At 52.7% G+C, this 24,234-nt stretch overlaps 1 protein-coding gene across 6 annotated transcripts in view; it reads left to right on the plus strand.

Moving 5' to 3' along the window:
• The window catches only part of adamts9 (ADAM metallopeptidase with thrombospondin type 1 motif, 9), a 489,710-nt gene that overhangs the window by 437,387 nt on the left and 28,089 nt on the right, over positions 1 to 24,234 (plus strand). For all 6 annotated transcript variants that reach the window (XR_011934150.1, XR_011934151.1, XM_072472332.1 and 3 more), the window contains one exon: positions 15,902 to 15,996. Coding sequence is in view for 4 of the 6 variants with exons in the window: in XM_072472332.1 (XP_072328433.1) it covers positions 15,902 to 15,991 (90 nt within the window). In the remaining 2 variants the exon portion in view is untranslated. The remainder of the gene's footprint in view (positions 1 to 15,901; positions 15,997 to 24,234) is intronic.

Genomic DNA, 24,234 nt, shown 5'->3' on the forward strand with positions numbered 1-24,234 from the left:
CCGGTAAGGTAGGTGATTTAATTTACGCCGGCGGGACAGGCAATTTATCGGCGGGACTTCGGCCCATCCGGGCCAGAGAATCGAGCGGGGGGGCCCGGCAACCGGCGCGGCGCCATTCCCGCCCCCCGCCGAATATCCGGTCCCGGAGACTTCGGCAACCGGCGGGGGCGAGATTCACGCCAGCCCCCGGCGATTCTCTGACCTGGCGGGGGGGTCGGAGAATGTCGCCCCAGAAAACCTCTGACCCGGAAGGGCTAGCAGCGGCGTGACGCCATTCGCAATGGCGTCACCCGTCACTGACGCGTGCGCCGTCATTGACGCCACGCGACATCGCAGCACAAGAGACCGGAGACCCGGCAAAATGGCCGCCCACCACGCAGCGCCGAGGTTCCAGGAGCGTGACATCGAGGCGCTCCTAGACGCAGTGGAGCAGAGGAGGGAGTCCCTGTACCCCGGACCGGGAGCGTGAGAGGACCGGAGGGGGTCCACCTGAAGTGCACCCCCCTCACCGTTCATGAAGAGAGGTCCCTGGACCTTGCAGGCGGACCCGAGGACCGGGAGGTTGCGGATGCAGAGGTCGGGGGCCCACCACCAAGTGAGACCCCCCACTGCCTGCCCCCCTTTCCTCCCTTCCCCCATTCCACTTTCCCATTCCCCTTACACCCTTCCCTCAACCCCCTTCCCAAATCCCCCCTTCCCAAATCCCGCCTTCACCCCTTTCCCTCTTCACCCATCCCCCCATTCCCCACCCCCCCTTCCCCCACCCCCCCTTCCCCATCCCCCCTTTCCCCATCCCCCTTTCCCCATCCCCCCTTTCCCCAGCCTCCCTTCCCCCATCCCCCATTCCCCCTTCCCCATCCCCCCGTCACCCCTTTTCCCATCCCCCCTTTCCCCATCCCCCTTCCCCATCACCCCTTCCCCCATCCCCCCATCCCCCATCCCCCCTTTCCCCCTTCCCCCATCCTCGTCTGCGTGTCTAACCATGCATGCTGTATTGTGTATTGCAGGACCAAACGTCGACCCACCATTCCCTGCGGATGCTGACCGTCCCCAGGACGTGCCAGGGCACCCACGAGGCAGGGATAGACCCGGCCGTCGGGCATACAACGCCCCCACCCAGTGCCAGGGCGCCCACGAGGCAGGGATAGACCCAGAGCTTCAGACATACGACGCCCCCACCCAGTACCAGGGCGCCCACGAGCCAGGGATAGACCCGGAGCGTCAGGGTACGCCGCCCCCATCTAGTGCCAGTGCGGCGACGTCGGTGGGCCACACCGAGCGACGAGGAGGGCAGCCACAGCAACAGGCCCCCGTCCCGTCGACCCAGGACACTGACACACACGACACAAGTACACAGGAGACCCACATACAGGACACACCCACCCAGGACATACCCACCCAGGACACACCCACCCAGGACACACCCACCCAGGACACTGACACACAGGACACTGACACACAGGACACTGACACACAGGACACCCACACACAGGACACTGACACACAGGACACTGACACACAGGACACTGACACACAGGACACCCACACACAGGACACTGACACACAGGACACTGACACACAGGACACCCACACACAGGACACTGACACACAGGACACTGACACACAGGACACTGACACACAGGACACCCACACACAGGACACCCACACACAGGGCACAACCCCCAGGACACCCACCCACAGGGGATGGATGGACAGGAAACACCACTCCAAGGGACCCCGGACTTCGGGTCCGATGAGGACCTCGACATTACGCCACTGCTATCGCCTACACCCTCCAGCATCGCAGAGACTCTCACCTCGGTTGGGCACTTGAGCGATGAGGCCTCTGGTACATTAACTGGTGCGCACAACACAGCCGTCCCGGTATAGCAGGTGGAGGTAGGAGCAGCCGAGGGGCTGGACGGTCGGAGGGCAGCCCAGCGCAAGCAACCATCTGCCGCCCAGATGGGTCCCGGGTTCCTGGAGTTACCACACCCACCCATAGACCTGATGCAGTCTCGGACCCTGGGACGACCGAAGGGGGTGACGGCCGTCTTGCGTCAGCTGCAGACGCAGGTGGAGGAGTCCACCGCGTCCAGGAACTGGGAGTGGTGCCGGTCATGCGTGCCATCCAGCCCGACACCACACGGGTGGCGTCCGCGGTGGAGGCAATGGGGGCGATGGTGTCAGACATGGGGAGCAGTATGCAAGACCTGGGGCTTTCCGTGCAGGTGGCGTCTGTGGCCCAGGACATGGCTGGCCTCTCGCAGGAAGCCATGAGTCAGAGCCAGCAGCAGATCGCAGAGTCGCTCAATGCCGTGGCCCAGTCTCAGCAGGCCATGGGCCAGTCTCAGCATGCCATCACTGAGGGCATCGGTGCCATTGCCCAGGTGCTGGCCGGCGTCGCCCAGACACAGACAGGGATGACCAACTCCCTGAGCACCATGGCTGTCAACTTGCAGACCCTTGTTGATACCAGGACGGGCCTCCAGGACTGGCAGCGCCATCGGGCACACCGAGGGAGGAGGAGGTGCTGGGGCCCGTTCCGGGTCCTCCTGCAGGGGAGACCCGGAACACCGCGACACCTCAGACCCCCCCCCTTCCGTCCCAGGTGCAGCTGGTGGGCAAGGGGCTGGACAGGCTGGCAGCTCGCCATCCCAGTCGCCCGAGCCGCGGCCTAGCATATCCAGGCCGGGCAGCCCCAGGAAACGGCCGCCAAAGGGGACCCTACGTCTGTGCTCTGTCCGATGTGTGCGGGGGTGTGGTGTGAGGTGAGTGCCAGTGTGTGTGTGAGGGGTGATAGGACGTCGGCCTCAGATGAGTGTGCCGCCCTCCCCCCCCAGGTCGCCCTCGCCATCCTCCCAGGCAGACGACGGGACCGTGCGTTGCAGTGTCATGGCTGCAAGCAGGGATGGTGCGGGTGGAGGGTGGTACTGTGGCCATGAGTCAGACATTGTCTAATGATGTAGAGCCCGGAGCTCATCGCAGAGCGGGTTGTCATCATCCTCCATGGCCTGCAATAGACACGCTTCCACTGGAGACCGTGTGAGCCCTGCCCAGTGTGCCGCAGGTGGATGTGCAATGGAGGGGTGGTGTGCATGCGGGTGATGTGAGGATGGTTGGTGGTGGGTGGGTCGGGTGAGGGTGGTAGGCTGGTGCCATACTGTGCTGTCTGCCCATACCCGGCGATTCCCACCCCCCCCCCTAGTCTGTGAACCAGGCGGCTATCAACCCGTCCCGTGCCCGCTGGCCCAGCCGGTAACGATGGGCAGCCTCCCGTCCATGTCCAGTCCGTCTATCCTGTCCATTGCCCCCATCCTCCTCATCTGGGGAGGCCTGCCCTTCGTCGTGTTGCTCCTCCCCCTCCCCCTCCTCATCCCCCTCCTCTGCCTCCAGCACATCGCCCCTCTGCTGGGCTATGTTGTGCAGGACGCAGCAGACCACAACAATGCGGCCAGTTCTATCTGAAGGATATTGGAGGGCCCCTCCAGAGCAGTCCAGGCACCTGAAGCACATCTTCAGCAGCCCAAAGCACCTCTCGACCACACCCCTGGTCGCTGCATGGGCATTGGTTGTAGCAGTTCTCCGTGTCAGTCTGTGGCCTCCGTAGAGGCGTCATCAGCCACGACCGCAACGGGTAACCCCTGTCGCCCAGCAACCAGCCCCTCAGCCAGGAGTGGCGTCCCTCGAACATTGTGGGGATGAACGATTGCGCTAATACAAACGAGTCATGTACACTGCCCGGGTACCGGGCGCAGACGTGCAGGATTCTCATGCGGTGGTCGCAGACCACCTGAATGTTCATGGAGTAGGTCCCCTTCCTATTCCTAAACACAGCCATGTTATCAGCTGGTGGCCGCATGGCGACATGCATCCCATCGATCGCCCCCTGGACCATGGGCATCCTGGCCATGGCAGCGAAGCCTGCTGCCCGGGCATCCTGGCTGGCTCGGTCCACAGGGAACTGGATGTAGCAGTCCGCGATGGCATGCAGGGCATCCGTCACTGCACGGATGCACAGGTGCACCGATTCCTGCGAGATGCCGGACAGGTCCCCACTCGGCGACTGGAATGACCCCATCGCATAGAAGTTCAGGGCCACCGTAACCTTAAGAACATAAGAACTAGGAGCAGGAGTAGGCCATGTGGCCCCTCGAGCCTACTCCGCCATTCAATGAGATCATGGCTGATCTTTTTTGGACTCAGCTCCACTTTCCGGCCCGAACACCATAACCCTTTATCCCTTTATTCTTCAAAAAACTATCTATCTTTATCTTAAAAACATTTACTGAAGGAGCCTCAACTGCTTCATGGGCAAGGAATTCCATAGATTCACAACCCTTTGGGTGAAGAAATTCCTCCTAAGCTCAGTCCTAAATCTACTTCCCCTTATTTTGAGGCTATGCCCCCTAGTTCTGTTTTCACCCGCCAGTGGAAACAACCTGCTCGCATCTATTCTATCTATTCCCTTCATAATTTTATATGTTTCTATAAGATCCCCTCGCATCCTTCTAAATTCCAACGAGTACGGTCCCAGTCTACTCAACCTCTCCTCGTAATCCAACCCCTTACGCTCTGGGATCAACCCAGTGAATCTCCTCTGCACACCCTCCAGCGCCAGTACGTCCTTTCTCAGGTAAGGAGACCAATACTGAACACAATACTCCAGGTGTGGCCTCACTAACACCTTATACAATTGTAGCATAACCTCCCTAGTCTTAAACTCCATCCCTCTAGCAATGAAGGACAAAACTCCATTTGCCTTCTTAATCACCTGTTACACCTGTAAACCAACCTTTTGCGACTCATGCACTAGCACACCCAGGTCTCTCTGCACAGCAGCATATTTTAAGATTTTATCATTTAAATAATAATCCCTTTTGCTATTATTCCTAACAAAATGGATAACCTCACATTTGTCAACATTGTATTCCATTGGCCAGACCCTAGCCCATTCACCTAACCTATCCAAATCCCTCTGCAGACTTCCGGTATCGTCTGCACTTTTTGCTTTACCACTCATCTTAGTGTCGTCTGCAAACTTGGTCACATTGCACTTGGTCCCCAACTCCAAATCAGCTATGTAAATTGCGAACAATTGTGGGCCCAACACTGATCCCTGAGGGACACCACTAGCTACTGATTGCCAACCAGAGAAACACCCATTAATCCCCACTCTTTGCTTTCTATTAATTAACCAATCCTCTATCCATGCTACTACTTTACGCTTAATGCCATGCATCTTTATCTTATGCAGCAATCATTTGTGTGGCACCTTGTCAAAAGCTTTCTGGAAATCCAGATATACCACATCCGTTGGCTCCCCGTTATCTACCGCACCGGTAATGTCCTCAAAAAATTCTACTAAATTAGTTAGGCACGACCTGCCCTTTATGAACCCATGCTGCGTCTGCCCAATGGGACAATTTCCATCCAGATGCCTCGCTATTTCTTCCTTGATGATAGATTCCAGCATCTTCCCTACTACCGAAATCAAGCTAACTGGCCTATAATTACCCACTTTCTACCTACCTCCTTTTTTAAACAGTGGTGTCACGTTTGCTAATTTCCAATCTGCCGGGACCACCCCAGAGTCTAGTGAATTTTGGTCAATTATCACTAGTGCATTTGCAATTTCTCGAGCCATCTCTTTTAGCACTCTGGGATGCATTCCATCAGGGCCAGGAGACTTGTCTACCTTTAGCCCCATTAGCTTGCCCATCACTACTTCCTTAATGATAACAATCATCTCAAGGTCCTCAGCTGTCATAGCCTCATTTCCATCAGTCACTGGCATGTTATTTGTGTCTTCCACTGTGAAGACCGACCCAAAAAACCTGTTCAGTTCCTCAGCCATTTCCTCATCTCCCATTATTAAATCTCCCTTCTCATCCTCTAAAGGACCAATATTTACCTTAGCAACTGTTTGTTTGTTTTATATATTTATAGAAACTTTTACTGTCTGTTTTTATATTCTGAGCAAGTTTACTCTCATAATCTATCTTACTCTTCTTTATAGCTTTTTTAGTAGCTTTCTGTTGCCCCCTAAAGATTTCCCAGTCCTCTAGTCTCCCACTAATCTTTGCCACTTTGTATGCTTTTTCCTTCAATTTGATACTCTCCCTTATTTCCTTAGATATCCACGGTCGATTTTTCCTCTTTCTACCGTCCTTCCTTTTTGTTGGTATAAACCTTTGCTGAGCACTGTGAAAAATCGCTTGGAAGGTTCTCCACTGTTCCTCAACTGTTTCACCATAAAGTCTTTGCTTCCAGTCTACCTTAGCTAGCTCTTCTCTCATCCCATTGTAATCTCCTTTGTTTAAGCACAAAACACTAGTGTTTGATTTTAACTTCTCACCCTCCATCTGTACTTTAAATTCCACCATATTATGATTGCTCCTTCCGAGAGGATCCCTAACTATGAGATCGTTAATCAATCCTGTCTCATTACACAGGACCAGATCTAGGACCGCTTGTTCCCTCGTATGTTCCATTACATACTGTTCTAGGAAACTATTGCGGATACATTCTATAAACTCCTACTCAAGGCTGTCTTGACCGACCTAGTTAAACCAATCGACATGTAGATTAAAATCCTCCATGACAACTGCTGTACCATTTCTACATGCATCAGTTATTTCTTTGTTTATTGCCTGCCTCACCATAATGTTACTATTTGGTGGCCTATAGACTACTCCTATCAGTGACTTTTTCGCCTTACTATTCCTGATTTCCACCCAAATGGATTCAACCTTATCCTCCATAGCACCGACGTCATCCCTTACTATTGCCCGGATGTCATCCTTCAATAACAGAGCTACACCACCTCCTTTACCATCCACACTGTCCTTCCGAATAGTTTGATACCCTTGGATATTTAACTCCCAGTCGTGACCATCCTTTAACCATGTTTCAGTAATGGCCACTAAATCATAGTCATTCACGATGATTTGCGCCATCAACTCATTTACCTTATTCCGAATACTACGAGCATTCAGGTAAAGTACACTTATGTTGGCTTTTATACCTCTGTTTTGAATCTTAACACCTTGGTCAGTAACCTCTCCTAAGTTATTTTTCCTCTTAACCTTTCTCCTAATTTTCCTTGTTGTTGAACCCATATCTTCATGTAACAACCTGCCGTGTCGCTTTACATTTATGTTTTTACTTCCCGTTTTATTCCTTTTAGCATTACTGGGCCTATTCACTGAGCTCCCCTCAGTCACTATACCTTGTACTGTCGCTATTTTTGATTTTTGACAATGGCTTCTCTGCCTTACACTTGCCCCCTTACTGCCTTTTGTTTCTGCCCTTGTTTTACAACCTTCCGACTTCCTGCATTGTTTCCCATCCCCCTGCCTCATTAGTTTAAACACTCCCTAACCGCTCTAGCAAATAGCCCCCCTAGGACATCAGTTCCAGTCCTGCCCAGGTGTAACCCATCCAGTTTGTACAGGTCCCACCTCCCCCAGAACCGGTCCCAATGCCCCAAGAATCTGAAACCCTCCCCCTGACACCATCCATTCAGCCACATATTCATCCTATATATCCTGTCATTTCTACTCTGACTAGCACGTGGCACCGGTAGTAATCCTGAGATCACTACCTTTGAGGTCCGATTTCTTAACTTCCTTCCTAGCTTCCTGTATTCTGCTTTTAGGACTTCATCACTTTTTTTTACCTATGTCGTTTGTATCGATGTGTACCATGACCACTGGCTGTTCACCCTCCCCCTCCAGAATGTCCTGTATCCGCTCCGCGACATCCTTGACCCTAGCACCAGGGAGGCAACATACCATCCTGGAGTCTTGTTTGCGGCCACAGAAAAGCCTGTCTATTCCCCCTTACAATTAAATCCCCTATAACTATTGCACTGTCACACTTATCACCCCTGCCCTCTGCAGCAAAACCAACCGCGGTGCCACAAGTTTGGTTGTTGCTGTTTTCCCCTGAGAGGCCATTCCCCTCAACAGTATCCAACGCGGTATATCTGTTCTGCAGGGGAATGGCCACAGGAGACTCCTGCACTACCTCTTGCTCTGTCTAGTGGTCACCCATTCCCTTCCTGTCTGCAACATGGAGCAAGAGGAGCAGACCACGCCTTGGAGCTGTCCTGCCGTGATTTATTCCTTTAAATTAAATTTTTGAAATTAAACTTCAGAAAGATGTTTTTGTGTCAGATTATATCCAATCTCCTGTATACTACTTAATTAGCTTTATCCTTGAGTATTTATCTTGCTTGATCTGACAACAAATTCAATAGTTATTTAAATTTTAATTAAAATTTTAAAACTTATTTAACTCAACTTAAAAATAGTAATTTAAAACAACCCAAAATAGTTAATTAAGTGAGATTTAAAAATTAAAAAATAGTAATTCAAATCAACCTAAAAATAGTAATCTAAGTCAAATTTTTAAAAATAGTAATTCAAATCAACTTAAAAATAGCAATTTAAATCAAATTAAAACTAGTAGCTCCACAAATATTCAAATTTAGCCCAGTCTGCCGTTCAGGCAATCAGGTTACAGTCTCCTGTGACGTCACTTTACCGTTTTTTTTTCAATTTGAAATAGACTCCACTCCTCTCTGCTCAGCCCTGAGCCTGGCACTGCCTTTATCCTCTCCCCTGCAGCGGTGTCCCGTGCAGGTCCGCTCCTCTCTGCTCAGCCCTGAGCCTGGCACTGCCTTTATCCTCTCCCCCGCAGCAGTGTCCCGCGAAGGTCCACTCCTCTCTGCTCCCGGAAGGTAAGTGAAGGCCTCGAGCCTGGCACATCCTTTATCCTCTCCCCTGCAGCAGTGTCCCGCGCAGGTCCGCTCCTCTCAGCTCCCGGAAGGTAAGTGACGGCCACCGGGAGAGGGTGTCCTCCCCCAGTGCCACGCGGTGCCAGGTGTGTCATCAGGTGGCAGATATGAACGACGGTTTCCCTGCTCATCCTGAGTCGCCTCCTGCATGCCCGGTCCGTGAGGTCCTGGTACGACGTGCGGCGCCAGTACACAAGGGGCCTCATCGGGCGTCTCCGGCGCCGTGGCACCTCCTCCTCCTCCTCTTCGTCCTGTCGGGTGGGGGGCCCTCCAGTCTGGGCGGCTGCCACCTGCCTCTCTGCGGCATTCTCCTCTGCGGCAGCCTCCGCCACCTCCCTGGCACGCTCCTGCTCCAGGTCCCCCAGGGCAACATGTAGAATTGCGGCCCCCTCCACGGCGGCCAACATCGCTGGGTGATGCCCAAACATTACGGTTTGCAGGGGATGGGGGTTAGACGACATATCATCATTGTACATACCCCCCTCCGCAGCCAGGTGCCATGGGCTGCATGGTCGTGACTGTTGCCACCTGGCCAGGCAGCCCACCCCCCACCCCCCCCCCCCCCGGCACTCCCTCTCCCCAACCCTCCCCCTCCCCAGCCCCCCGCTCCCCGGCACTCACCCTCCCCGGCACTCACCCTCCCGGCACTCACCCTCCCCAGGCCCCTCTCCCCGACACTCCCCCTCCCCGGCACTCCCCCTCCTCCCCCCGGCACTCACCCTCCCCCCCCGGCACTCACCCCCCCACTCCCGGCACCAAGCACGATCACCGGCACGCACCCTCCACTGGCACCCGTGACCCCCCCCTCCCCGACCTACGGCCGTGCTATCACTTCTCCGGCGGCCGCCCTACCCCGACCGCTACCTCCGCGTTGACCGGCGTCAACCACCATAAAAAAGGTTGTTTGATTTACGCCAGTGTGACCTGTGGTCACGCCGGCGGGTCTTCAGCCCATCCGGCTCGGAGAATTGGCACAGCCCCGGGGCCCATAGCATCGCGCCGGCCCTCGCTATTCTGTGAGGCGCGCGGCGTGATTCCCATCAGCGTGAAGTTTTGGCTGCCGGAGAATATCTCGGGCAGCATTGAAGCGGCGGGGCATGATTCACGCCGCCCCCCGACGATTCTCCGACCCGACGGGGGGTCGGAGAATCCCACCCTAAGTGTTGACGCTATCGTGAAAACGGTGGAGTTTCACGACAGCATGATCGGGTCCACAGGTGAAGCTATTCACAGACTGCAAAGGGGCTAGCACGGGCGTATCAGGAAACACAACACGCTGTTAACGGACTGGCGGCCGATTCACCAGGTCCGTGATTGACGCCCCGCCACAGCTGCACATAAACCATTCTCCTCCTCACACGCACAAGCGTCGCAGCCAACATGGCCACAAGGAGAGCAGCGCCACGTTCCGGGAAGCCAAACTGGAGACCCTCCTTGACTCGGAGGAGGAGAGGAGGCTGATACTGTACCCCGGGCCGGGACAGAGGTCAGCAGGCACCATAGTTCGCCATGCCTGGACGGAGGTGGGATCCGGCGTCAGCGCCGTCGGGGTGGTGGCCCAGAAAGGAGACCAGTGCAGAAAAAAACTGCGCGACCTCCTCAGGGCAGCCAGGGTGTATACTCAGCGCTGTGCCCCTGGCACTAACCCCCCCTACCCCCCACACACACTAGGGTGCCCTGGCCACTGATGTCATCAGATACCCAACCCCTGGGCTGCATGCGTCGGGCCGTGTAACACTTGCTGTTTGTGTTTGCCCTCCCAGAACAAGGCTGCACACAACCACCGGGAGTGGGATAAGACCGGAGGGGGACCACCAGCCGTGCGTTCCCTCACCATGCCCGAGCAGAGGGCACTAAACATTGTCGGTGTACCAGAGGAGAGGGAGGTTGGCGATGCGCCACAAAGTAAGACCCCCCCTGACTGGTTGGGGGTCCTCACGACAAATGTGTGCCCCCCCCCACGCCGCCCTCACCCTCAGCCCTCACCCCCCCTCACCCTAACCTCCCTCACCACACACCCCAACCTCCCCCTCACCCCACACCCCAGCCACCCCTCACCCCATACCCCATACCCTCACCCCACACCCCTCAGCCCACACTCCTCACACCCTTACCCCAGCCCTCACCACCTCACGCCTCACTCCCTTCCGGCTGTCTTACAGGACCAGCCGGGGATGGGCCCGGCAATCCGGGGCCCCCTGCCCCCAGCGAGTGCCAGGGCCAGTGCCCCCCACACATCCGAGCACCAACAGGTTGAACAGCTGGAACACCAGCCCTCTGCCTGAGACAATCCAGGACACCACGACCCAGATGGGCCCGGAGTTCGGGTCGAAGGAGGACACTGACTTTCCATCATAGTTATCTCCTACACTGTCCACCATCTCAGAAACTGCCACCTCGGTTGGGCAAATTAGTGAAGAGGCTTCTGGGACATGTCGTGTTAGGTACACTGGTCTAACACTGGCTGCAACTGAATGCAGCTTAGATCAGAAAGATACTCCAGACCTTGAAGTTAGTTCAATCAGGTTTATTGAACTAATAGCACATTTTCCACAGTTCTCTGTGAGTTCGACTCTCTGCTAACTTAAGTGCGGTTACTCTGTCTGACTGAACCAGACTAGCTCTTAGCCACGTGGTGGAGGTGTGAGATTGTAACAACACCCTTGACTGACTCTTTAGATGTTCATCAGTGGAAAGAAGTGGAGTATGAGTGCCTCGTGTCTTTTATAGTCAGATCCCACCCCTGAGTGTCCTGCCTGCTTATTGGTCATGTCCTGTTCTCTGTGTCCATTAGCTGCTTGTCTGTATATCATTATGTGTGTGTCTGTATATCATGACAGAGGGAGGTGGTCCAGTCCCTGAAGGAGCCACTCCCAGTGCCCTATTGTCACTAACGTTCAATCCTTGTCAATACCAGAGCGGGCATCCAGGACTGGCAGCACCAGGTGTCAGGGGGACCTGGGTGGGATGGCTCCACTCGCACTCCCATCCCATGGAGAAGCCCGGGGGCCATTGTGCACCCCGAGGGAGGACGGGGTGCTGGGGCGCATGCTGGTGACTCCTGCATGGGAGGTCCCGGAATATCACAGCACTGGTGCGCACCACACAGCTGTTCCGGTACTGCAGGTGGAGGTGGAGGAGCAGCTGAGGGGCCGGACGGTAGGAGGGCAGGGCGGACCCAGCAACCAGCTGACGCCCAGACGAGTCCCGGGCTTCTGGAAGATCCAGTCCCACCCACAATGGAAATGCAGTCAAAGACCAAGGTACTAGAGGACGAGATGACAGCCGGCCTCCAGCACCTGCAGACTCAGGTGTGGAGTCCATTTGAATACAGGAGCAGGGAGTTGTGCCGGTCATGCATGCCACCCAGGCCGAAACCGCATGGGTGGCGTCCGCGATGAGGGTGATGGTGTCGGACATGGGTCAACGTGTGCAAGGCGTGGGGCATTCTGTGCAGGTGGGAGCCGGCGCCCAGGACAGAGCTGCCCACTCACAGGCAACCATCTGTCGGAGCCACCTGGAGGTTGCAGCAGCGATCCTCAGTATGGCCCAGTCACAGCAGGCCATGTCTGAGAGCATTGGTGGCATTGCCCAGGTGATGGCCCAGTCACAGCAGGCCATTGGTGAGAGCATCGGCGGCATTGCCCAGGTGATGGCCCAGTCACAGCAGGCCATTGGTGAGAGCATCGGCGGCATTGCCCAGGTGCTGGCCGGTGTCGCACAGACACAGAGGGAGGTGGTCCAGTCCCTGAGGGAGGTGGCCCACTCCCAGTGCCCTATTGTCGCTAACGTTCAGTCCTTGTCAATACCAGAGCGGGCATCCAGGACTGGTAGGGCCAGGTGTCGGGGGGACCTGGGTGGGATGGCTCCACTCGCACTCCCATCCCATGGAGAAGCCCGGGGGCCATTGTGCACCCCAAGGGAGGACGGGGTGCTGGGGCGCGTGCTGGTGACTCCTGCATGGGAGGACCCAGAACATCACAGCACCTCGGACTCCGAGCACCTCTTGTCCCTGGTGCATCTGGTGGGCATCAGGCAGAACAGGGCAGCAACAAATCCAGGTCGAGCCACCCCAGGAGCCATGCGCCAACGGGGACCCTCATCACAGGGCAGGAGTCACTGCAGTCTGCCTCCACTCCTGCTCTACTGTCTGGGGAACCACTTAGGTGTAGTGTTAGGGCCCGTAAGGCCAGAAAGTTAGACACCAATTAAGTTGGCACGGTGGCAGGTCACAGCTTAGATATAGGGGCTAGGGCACAGACTGTATATTATTGTTCACAATAAACTCATGTTCACACCGTTGATACCTGCCTCTGTGCTCTGTCTGATGGGTGTGGGGGTAGGGCGGTCAATAATGGCCGCTGGGAGTGTGGGGTGGTGGACGAGTGAGGCCCAGTGGGTGGGCCGTGCAGCCCCTCTCTTCCCCCCCCCCCCACCTCCGAGTCCCCATCACTCCGTCCCCAGGGATTCAATAGGACCCTGTGATGAACGGGCCAGCTCACATGCAGTGATCACCCAGGTGGAAGGTGATACTGTGGGCATGAGTCAGACATTGTCTAATGATGTGGATCATGGAGCTCATCGCAGAGTGGGCTGTCATCATCCTCCGTCCCATGGACCAGACCCGCTGTCACTGCCAAGCCAGTGCCCGCAGCTCGTTGTGCCGCAAGTATATATAACGGAGGGGAGTGCGCATGTGGGTGGTTTGGTGGTGTGGGGGTTGAAGGTGGTTGGTTGTGGGTGGTGAGGGTGTTCGGTGGTGGGAGGTGAGAGTGTTCGGTGATGAGGGGGTGTGGTATTGTGGTGTCGGTGCCCCTGCCCAGCAACCGCCCTCCCCCCTAGTTGGTGAAAGATTTGTCGATTAATGTGTCCCGTGCTCGTTGGCCCTGGCAGTACTGTTGTGCGGCCTCCCATGCCTGGCCAGTCCCCATGTCCCACTCATTGTCCCCCTCTCCCTCGTCTGACGAAGCATGCCCTTGCTCCTCATCCACCTCTGCTGGGCTATATTGTGGAGGATGCAGCAGACCACAACGATGCGTCCAACCCTCCTTGCCACGTACTGAGGGCCACTCCAGAGCAGTCCAGGCACCTGAAGCGCATCTTCAGCACCCCGAAACACCTCTCAACCACACCCCTGGTCACACAATGGGCATCATTGTAGCTGGTCTCCGCATCGGTCTGTGGCCTCCGTATAGGCGTCATCAGCCACGACCACAACGGGTAACCCCTGTCAACCAGCAACCAGCCCCGCAGTCGGGTGGGGGGGGGTCCCTCAAATATGTCAGGGATCACAGATTGTACCAAAATGAACGAATCATGTACACTGCCCAGGTACCGGGCGCAGACGTGCAGGATCCTCATCTGGTGGTCACATGCTGATGACTGTGAAATCCCGGGCAGGTCCCCACTCACCGACTGGAAAGACCCTGTCGCATAGAAGTTGAGGGCCACCTGTAGTGAGTGTCCTCCCCCATTCCCACGCTGTGTCAGGTGTGCCACCATGTGGCAGATGTGTCTAACTGTCTCCTGGCTCATCCGCAGTCTCCTCCTGCATGCCCGATCCAGGAGTTCCTCAAAAGACATGTGGTTGTGGTATAGGTGTGCCCTCATCCGGCACCTCCTTGGCACCACCTCCTCCTCATCCTGTTGGGAGGCCGGCCCTCCAGCCTGATTGGCTGGCACCTGCCCCTCTGCAGCCCGCTCCTCTGCTGCAGCCTGCGCCTCCTCTCTGGACCGCTCACGCTGCCACAGGGCTGCATGCAGTGCAGGGGCCGCCGCCATGACAGCCAACATCATTGGTTGCTGACCAAACATGATTATCTGCAGGGGGTGAGTGAAAACATGTTATCATGGCGCATACCCCTGTGCACAACCAGGTACCATGGGCTACATGGTGGACCCGGTTGTCACCGCGCGCCGCAACCACACATGTCCCCCAACCCCGCACCCCGGCCTCATCACTGCTCATGGTCCTGGCGCCCATCCCAACAGCCAGGGCCACCGTTTGATGGCACTGCCCTCACTGGGGGCTGCCATCAGTGTGGCCCTGGGTGCTGCCGTTGGTGTGGCCCTGGGTGGTCCCCCGGTGGGTGTCGCTGGTTGAGTGGGGTGGCCGGGGAGTGGGGAGGGAGCTGGCCTTACGGACGTTTTCTTGGCGTCCACCCAGGGACGGGGTGGGTGGCCAACAAGATGGCCACCGGATTGGCGCTCGGTGCGTGGGCACAGCCCTGTCCTGTCGGGAGCTCCCTGGCTGCTCGGCCTCTTTCCCCCCACCCCCTTCCCCATCCCCAGCCCTGGCAGGGCCCCCTCCCCCCACCGAAAGCATGGCTGGCGACCGATACGGGAGCTCGCCGTCCCCCCCCATGCCACCTCCTACATCCTCTCGCAGCTGCCTCAGCCAGCATGCCGGCCTCACGATTTTTGAAAGGTGGTTGGAAACATGCCGTCGGGAAATCCACCCATCTGAGGCACAGAATCGCTGAGGCCCCAGAGAATCGGTCGTCAGGGCAGATAATGAGATGCGTACTGTACTTCCGGGCCGCGCTGCGGGTACCACGATTTCGTTGAGTTGGGTGGTTGGAGAATTCCGAATCGGAGCAAAACCGGCATCAAGCTCGATTTCTGTGTCGGAGCCGATTCTCCGGCCAATCGCGTTTCGCAGTTTCAGCGTGGAGTCACGGAGAATCCAGCTCCCTGGTTTTGACTCATTCGTATGTTCTTAAGATCAGATGATGATATTTTTTAAGTGGATACTTCATTGGTATCTTTGTTCACATTCCTAAATTATTATGTATTTTCTTATCAGTATGCACAAACCAAATGTGGCATTCATCAAATGGGTGGTCGAAGAATGTCACATGATCATTTTCATTGAAACTGACAGGTACCTCTGTATGTTATATTTTAGGTCGATTACATATGAAGTAATCTCCCAAGCATTATTAAAATCAATATCATCTGTATATATTGGAGAAAGCAGTTATATTGGCAAGCTGTTTCATACTGTAGATTTAAAGAAATGTATTAACTTCTTTAGACATCAGTGGATTAATTTATTATTCATCAGTCACAATGATGTAAATTCCATTCCATCCACAGAATGGCGCCAAAGTGACTGGGAAATGTGGAGGTTATTGTGGCAAATGCATCCCATATTCAGGAACAGGACTACATGTACAATTGCTTTAGCTCAGGTATTTATTTTTTTAAGTAATTTCTCAAATTTAATGTGATTATTGTTGACGCGTATCCCACAACTGCGAGTCCCCGGCCAGTAATGTTATATAATCACAACCTCAAACACCAATACTTTATTCCATTAATGTTAATGTCTCATAATGTTTTCTTCTCAAATTTTGTTTTAAATTCATTCACGGGATGTGGGCATCACTGGCTGGGCCAGCATTTGTTGCCCATCCTAACTACCCGACATTTTAGAGAACTTTTGAAAGTCAACCACCCTGCAATGGATCTGGAGTTACATGTAGGCCAAACCAGGTAAGGACGGCAGATCTCCTTCCCTAAAGGACATTAGTGAACCAACTGGGACTTTTCGACATTCAACAATGATTCATGGTCACCATTAGAGTTTTAATTCCAGATTTGCATTGAATTCAAATTTCACAATGAACCATGGTGGGATTTGAACCCGCATTCCCTGGGTTGCTGGATTACGAGTCCAGTGACAATACCATTGTGCCACCAATAGAAGAGCTAGTAAATAAGGCAAAATATTGGCCAAAGTCCTTTTCTTTTGGAAACTGAAATTCTTCGCACTCAGCTCCACTACCAAATGTCCGGCAGGGCAGGAATTCCAGCTACCAGTGTAGCTTTCCATTATCTATGTCCTAAATCCCAGGAACCGTATCATCAGCAGAAAAAAAAGCAACTGAAAGGTAAATTGTTTTTTAAAAAATGGAGCTAATAATTTATATCTAAGGGAAGTAGTTAACGTGTCTGTTTCCTGCAGGTATACTGTAACTAACTGCATAGCTGATGACATTTCGGGCAGGGAGTGGCGTCAACATGCCAATCCCATTTCTTTGAATAACTGCAGCTGGAAGGAGGGGAATGGATCTGTGTGCCTCCTTCTGTCAAATTTTCAGTGTGAAGACCCGTTCGCGTTAAGATCCACTCCAAACGTTTCCATTTCCCACATGACTTGCATCTTCAATGTGTTAGTGCCATGAGCTGTGAGACCACACCACCCAAACTTCCCTCTCTCTCTGTGTGCCGAGCATTATTCTTCCATTTGGCCAGTAAGCTGAAGGAAAATGCTTCCCTGTCTTACCGCATGTAGCTTTTCATTCGCAATCTTTGCCACAGCCTATAGTCCATTAATATAACCATAACAAACTATGCTTATGGGTCATCAATGCTGCTGTGGTCAGTAGAGTGCTTTGTTGCCTCAACATGCCCTTCTTCTTTGCATTCTAGTCACTGCTGACCAGGAGGAATGCCATCAGGGTCTATCTTTGAACTTGCCTTGTCAAACGTGAGCAAGTCATTGAAACATTTTCTGCACTGGAATCATTTCCTCCTCACCACTCCTCTGCTGGTGACTTCATGGGCCACCTCCAGCTATACCTTTTTGGTCTCCGTCACAGGTATTCTCGTGCTTCTGGCAAGGAAAAGGATGTTTCTCCATAAAATCACCCCTTCTAGAAGCACATCTAGTCAGGTGTCAGAAAAACAGAGGCAGCCCTCGCGACCCAACTGCCATCTGCTCAGCTCTTTCCTTCATTCCTTCCAGGTGAATGGCGACCATAACAATAGCTACTGCTCTCCATTTATGTCGGGCCCATTGCTTCTTGCGCCTCACCTTCTTCCCACACCCGCTGCTGTCATTTGGAATGTGCATGCGACACTGCTAATTAAGTGGATTTCTAATTAAAATAGCAACACATCTGCGTTGCAAAGCAGATCAGGTTTGCAACCTAGAAATGAACGTGACTTTGGGCTCCTGACCCCAGAAATGAAATCCCATCCCATAGTTTTCTAATGGCTAATCCTAATGGAAAGTGGTCATCTATCATGTCCATTGGGTGTCCAAACCTACAAGCTCTAAATCCTGTTTTGTATCCCAAAACATGAAACTCTTTGCTGTGAGTACTCAGTTGGAAAACTTATTTAGCATTCCTATCCACCAAACGCAAATAACAAACACTATTAAAACAAAATAAAAGTCAAATTGGGGGTCATTAAAGACCAATCATAAGAAAATCATGCTGAAGTAGCTGAGGGATGTGATTGAAAGGCGAGTATTTAATTGTAAGCTAAATCTAGAGTTGATAAGTTTGATCAATGTAATGGTTTTAAAATATCACTAAGTGATGATGGAAGTGAATAACAGTCAAGTGGCTTTCATGTCACGAAAGCTGCGACCTTTTCCACTTCCCTCGCAATGTGAGAGCTAACCAAGGACCCGGAGGACAGATAAGATGTTAATCATTTGGAAAATAAGCTACAATATGCAATTGGTCTATCACAATAGAATCAATTCCCTGGGAAAAATATGAGCGAGGTCTTTCGTCCTCTGAATAATCCAAACACCTTTTAAATCCTTTTGTGAAACGTTAGTCTCATTAGTGTCCGTATCTACAATTTAGGAGAGATGTATAGCATGTTGGGCGGGACCTTGCGGTTCTGCCAGCAGTGCGAAGCTCAGCGGACAGGGGGACGTAATTTGCTCAGTCATGTGTGAATGAGAGGAACAGTGTTCTCTAGTCCTCCAGGATGTCCTTTAACTGGAAGAGGTGGGATGGGAATAGGAACATAGGAGCAGGAGAAAGCCATTCAGCCCTTCAAAAAGATTATGGCTGATCTGGTTGTATTCTCAACTCTTCTTTGCCATCTTCTCCCATAACCCTTGACTCCCTTGTCTATCAGGAATCTATCTAACTCTGCCTTGAATAAATTCAAAGGCCCAGGCTCCACTGCCTTCTGAGGAAGATAATTCTGCATAGTAATGATCCTTTGAAAGAAAAAGATTCTCCTCTCCTCCGTCTTAAACAATAGACACCTTATTCTTAAATTGTGACCTTGCTTTTAATCTCTACAACAAGTGCAAACATCTTCCCAGTATTTACCCTATCAAATCCACCAGGATCTTATATTTCAGTAAGATCACCTCTTATTCTTCTAAACTCCAATGGATGTAGGTTCAACCTGTTCAACCTTTCTTTATAAGTCCCTCATCCCAGGAATGAGGCCACATCAAGATGGGAACCAGGAACAGGCTTTAGCACTGGCTTGGTGGTTCTGAGATGGAGGTAAACTTGTAAAGATCATGTTCACTAGGTTTATTACTTCAATTTGTTCACAGACCCACTGAGGCCTTAGTAATGCAGGTTCTGGGCTCTCATCCAGAGGACCCTTCTGGCACAGGGCCATAAGGAGCAAAGTCCTGAGCATCAAGAGGCCTCAGGATAATCAAGTTGCTGATGACCAGGGTCCACTGTAACAGCAAGCATTGACCCAACCATGGGTACATCACAGGCAGCTATCTAAAGATGAGTGATAGGCAAAGCCAGAGGAGCCTTAGAATGTCCCAGAATGCGGTTGCACACATCTGGCAACTTCTCCACAGTGACCTGCGGCCACAAGGACTTGGAGGCAATCCCATGATGTGGCATTAAAGGTCACTGCTGCTTTTAATTTCTTCGCCAGTGGTTCCTTCCAGAGCTCCACTGGGGACCGATGTGGCACTATCCAGTCAGCGACACAAGTGCATCTAATGGGTGACAGATGCCCTTTTGAGAAGAATGCATCAATCTGTCTAATTCCACTTGAATTCTGAAAGTCAGGCTGCAAAAGCATTGGGGTTTACAGTAATCCCAGGTTTCCCACAAGTGCAAGTGGCTATTGACTGCATATATGTAGCCTCGCGGGATCCCTCGCAACAGCCAACCACATTCCTCAATAGGAAATATTTCCACTCTTTGAAAATGAAGCTGTTATCTGATCACAGAAGGCAAATTCTGCACATTTGTGCTCAGTGGCCAGGGAGCTCTCACGATGCAGACATTCTGACCCATTCCCAGTTGCCACATGTTTTTGAAAGACCTTGCGGTCTTTGATTGCGGAGCTGGCTCCTTGGGAACAAAATAGGCTTTCTAAAGATGAGGTTCAGATGTTTAGACCACTCAAGTGGGGCTCTCCAATACTAGCCATAGATCATTGTGTGCTACAAGCTGCACAACCTTGTGCTCAACCTTGTTGCTGAAGTTGACATGGAGGACAGCGATGTCTCTGCTGACTATGAGGATGGGGAAGGGGATGGAGCTGATGCCGGCCAACATGTCGCCAAATCACATACAGAGGCCATTTGAGGGGTATGGCGCTGTAGACAGGCCTGTGACAATCTGATAGCCAACAGATTCCAGGCAGAGTAAGCTACCAAGATATTTCCGTTACTATTTGGTTTTCTATCTTCTGCAGGCTGGCAGACCCCAGCTCCTTTTTCGTTACAGACAATATACTTAGCTCTAATATAACTTGATTTTTGAGAGCTATATTAAATTACAGTGTTTAACATCTTCCCTGCTGGTGGTTTGATCCTTTGCACATGCCAAACTGTGCTAATATAGAGCCCTGGCGCTAAATGCATACATCAGACCCTGAACAGCACTCTGTTCTCCTGTGAATTGTAATGTTATCCATGCCCTCACAAAGTCCATGTGCATGGCAAGTTGGAAGCAATATCAGATCTAACCTCAGGCAGGGATGTGTTCATGTCACCCTCACACCGGCTCCCAAAGAGGGTCCTATCTGGCAGAGAGCTCTTTCAGACAGAACCAGATACATCATTTAATGCCTCGACATAACTACTTCGTGCAGATTGACCAGCAAGGTTCATGTTTTGCTCCCCAGTCGCCACTGATCCATAGGAAACCCACGTATCTTTACATCTTTACCATGTTGAAAGGTTTCTAAGTTACTTTGGAGTCCACCCACTGCCCTGTGTAGTGGACTCACCTGCAGTGACTCAGTGTCAGTTCTAGGTCTCCCACCATACACTTTCACCGGGAACACTTTGCTTTTCCCTACATTTAACTTATATCCTGAGAACGCCCCAAACTTCACCAACAGGCCCATGGACCTCTTCATGCTCTCCAGCAGGTCTGAAACATACAATAGTAGGTTGTCTGCATACAGCTACACCTGATGCTCCCTCCGTCCCCTTGTAATCCATCGCCACTCTGCTGACCCTCTACGAGCCATTGCCAGAGGCTGTATACCCGTGCAAATAGCAGCGGCGACAGGGGGCACCCCTGCCTTGTTCCACTGTGCAGTTTAAAGTTCCATGAACTGCACACTCGCCATCGGTGCCACACCTAACAGGCGCACCCATACCACAAACATCGTCCCAAACCCGAACCTTTCCAGGACCTCAAATAAGTACCGCCACTCCACCCAGTCGAATGCCTTCTCCGCGTCTATGGACGCCACTACCTCCGGCACCTGGGCTCTCGACAGTGTCATAATCACCTTTAATAGCCTCCTTATATTACTAGAAAGCTGCCTGCCCTTTACGAAGCCTGTTTGGTCCTTCACAACCACCCCTGGGACACAACCTTCCATCCTTCCCACCACCAACTTAGCCAGTACTTTCACATCTGTATTTAACAGCGATATGGACCTATACGACCCACATTCCAATGGGTCCTTCCCCTTTTTCAGTATTAATATGATCGTTGCTTGCATCATCATCTCTGGTAGCTCCCCCTTCTCCAAAGCCTCATTAAACTCCCCAAGACATGTGGTGTCAGGTCTATCGCGAACTCCTTATAGATTTCCGCCGGGTAACCATTGGGCCCCAACTTCATACCTCTTAAACAATCCAATACCTCCCTCAGCCCAGGGGCTCCTCTAGTGCCTGCTTCTTTTCTTCCAACTGTGGAAACTCCAGTTCGTCTAAGAACCGTCCCCTGTCCCCCTCTTCACCCCCTGGGTCCACCCTGTACAGCTCCTTATAGTAAACCCTAAACACCTCGTTTATCTTCCCTGGCTTCGACACCACATCCCCTGGCCCAGTCTGTATCTTCAATTTTTCCCTGGACACAGCCTGCCTCTGTTGCTGACGTGCTAACATTCGACTCGCCTTCTCCCCGTATTCGTACTGCACCCCTTTTGCCCCTCGCAGCTGTCCTACCGACCTCTACGTTGTCAACCTATCAAATTGCCCCTATAATTTTTTCCTCCTCGCCCATCCCTCCCTGGTGGGCACCCTCGAGTACTCCCTATATACCTCCACTATTTCATTCATTAACTATTCATATTCTTCCCTCCTTTCCCTATCCGCATGTGCCTTGAATGAGATAATCTCCCCTTGGACCACCGCTTTTAGTGCTTCCCAAATTGTGGCCACTGACACCTCCCTGTTTTGGTTCAATTCTACATAATTTTTAATCACAGCCCGCATTTCATCACAAAACCCTCTATCTGCCAACAACCCCAAATCGAGCCTCCACCCTGGCCCCTACTCCTGTCCTGATCTAAGCCGAATCTCCAGCCCATGGGCGCATTGTCCGAGATTACTATCTCCGCGTATTCTACCCCTCCACCCCAACCAAAAACTCCCGGCTCACCACAAAAAAGTCAATTTTTGAATACACCATATACACGTGAGAAAAAGGACCCCTGCGTTCTTGAAGCGGCACAGGTCCGCCATACCCATCTTTTCCATAAACCCGCCCAGCTCCTTTGCTATTCGTATTCTACCCATTGACCTGGGGCTCGACCTGTCTACTCTCAGCTCTAAGACACAACTAAAATCTCCTCCCATAATCAACTGGTGCGTGGCCAAGTCCAGGATCGCTGCCAGCAATCCCCTCATAAAACCTATGTTGTCCCAATTCAGCGTATACACATTTACCAATACCACCGGCGTCCCTTCTAATACTCCACTCACCATCACATATCACCCACCTGGGTCCCTCACTTCCTTTGCGCTCACACACCCCGTTTTCTTACTCATCAAAATTGCCACCCCCTGCGACTTTGAATCAAACTCCAAGTGGAAAACCTGACCCACCCATCCCTTCCTCAGCCTAACCTGGTCCTTCACTCGGAGGTGCGTCTCCTGCAGAAAGACCACATCCGCTTTTAAACTCCTTAGGTGCGCAAAGACCCGCGATCTCTTCACTGGTGCATTGAGCCCTCGTGAACATCCGTATACCTTCATTCCCCTCTACCGTCCATTATCCTCACCTTTCAGCTCTACCCCCATTAATTTCAGCCTGTATCTGGCCCATCCAAGATGGCACCCTTTCTCCACTCCTGACCCTGTTTCTTCTACAAACTTGCCTCATCGCATCAACCTCCCTCGCCCCGCTGTCGATACAGCACCGCCTTGGCCATGTTGAACCTCGCATGCTGTTTTGCCAGCTCAGCTCCAATGTCGCTGACATTGTTCCCCTCCCATTCGCAGTTGCGTTTCTCCCCGGCCCACTGCAGAATCGTCTCTTTCTCCACAAACCTGTGGAACGTCATGATGACCATCAGCGACGGCTCCCCTGCTCTAGGCTGTCCACCTCAGGGGTCTTGTCCAGCACCCCCTCCGTCACCAGCCCACCAGCATCCTCGAAGCGTATCTCGTGGCACTCGGACCTTCCACTCCTTCAGGCAAGCCCACTATCCGCAGATTCTGCCTTCGACCTATTTTCCTGCTCCTCCACCTTTGCTCTCAACGTCTTGCAAAGGTCTCCTAAGAGCCCCCCCTCTGCCTCCAATGCCACTACCCGGTCACTGTGGTCTGACATCACCCTCTCAATCTCTCGGATCTGCAATCCCTGTGCATCCAAACATTTCTTCACCCTCTCCATCGATCCCTTCAGGGGTGCCACAGCCCCTTCGATGGCCTTCCAGCAATCCTGCTGCATCTCCTTCCTCTGCTGGTGGAACTCTTCCTTGATGAAGGCCATCAACTGTCCAATTTGGGGCTTTGCTACTTGCACAAGCCTTTCCCCCTCAGCCATCCTTCCACTGGCTGCTGTGCCACAGGTCCCTTCCAACTCCTTGGCCAGGTCTTTCACCTTTTTCTGCCAGGTTTGATAACCAGCAGACATACCACTCCTGGGGGGAAACTTCTCCTCCGACCTTCAGTTATACTTTTCCATCGAAGTTACACCCGATTTTGGGTAAGAAGGGCTCTTTTCTATGCCTTCAAGCAGGAGCTGCCCTGTCTGCGACTATTTGCACCATGGCCGCCACCGGAAGTCCATCATCCAAGACCTTTGCTGTCGCTTTCTCCGTGAGCTGTGGACCCATGTGTTATGGGCGAAGCTTTTCAGAACCCCAAAATGTATCATGGAGTTCAACCAACCTCTCCCTTTAATGGATTTGTTGCCTTTCCGAGCACACGGCTTTTTCCCTAGGTGTGGGATTACAATTATGGACATGTGGGTTTTTAAACACAAAACACTGTTTGT

Source organism: Scyliorhinus torazame, chromosome 13 (genome assembly GCF_047496885.1).
Source record: "Scyliorhinus torazame isolate Kashiwa2021f chromosome 13, sScyTor2.1, whole genome shotgun sequence".
Classification (NCBI taxonomy): Eukaryota; Metazoa; Chordata; class Chondrichthyes; order Carcharhiniformes; family Scyliorhinidae; genus Scyliorhinus; species Scyliorhinus torazame.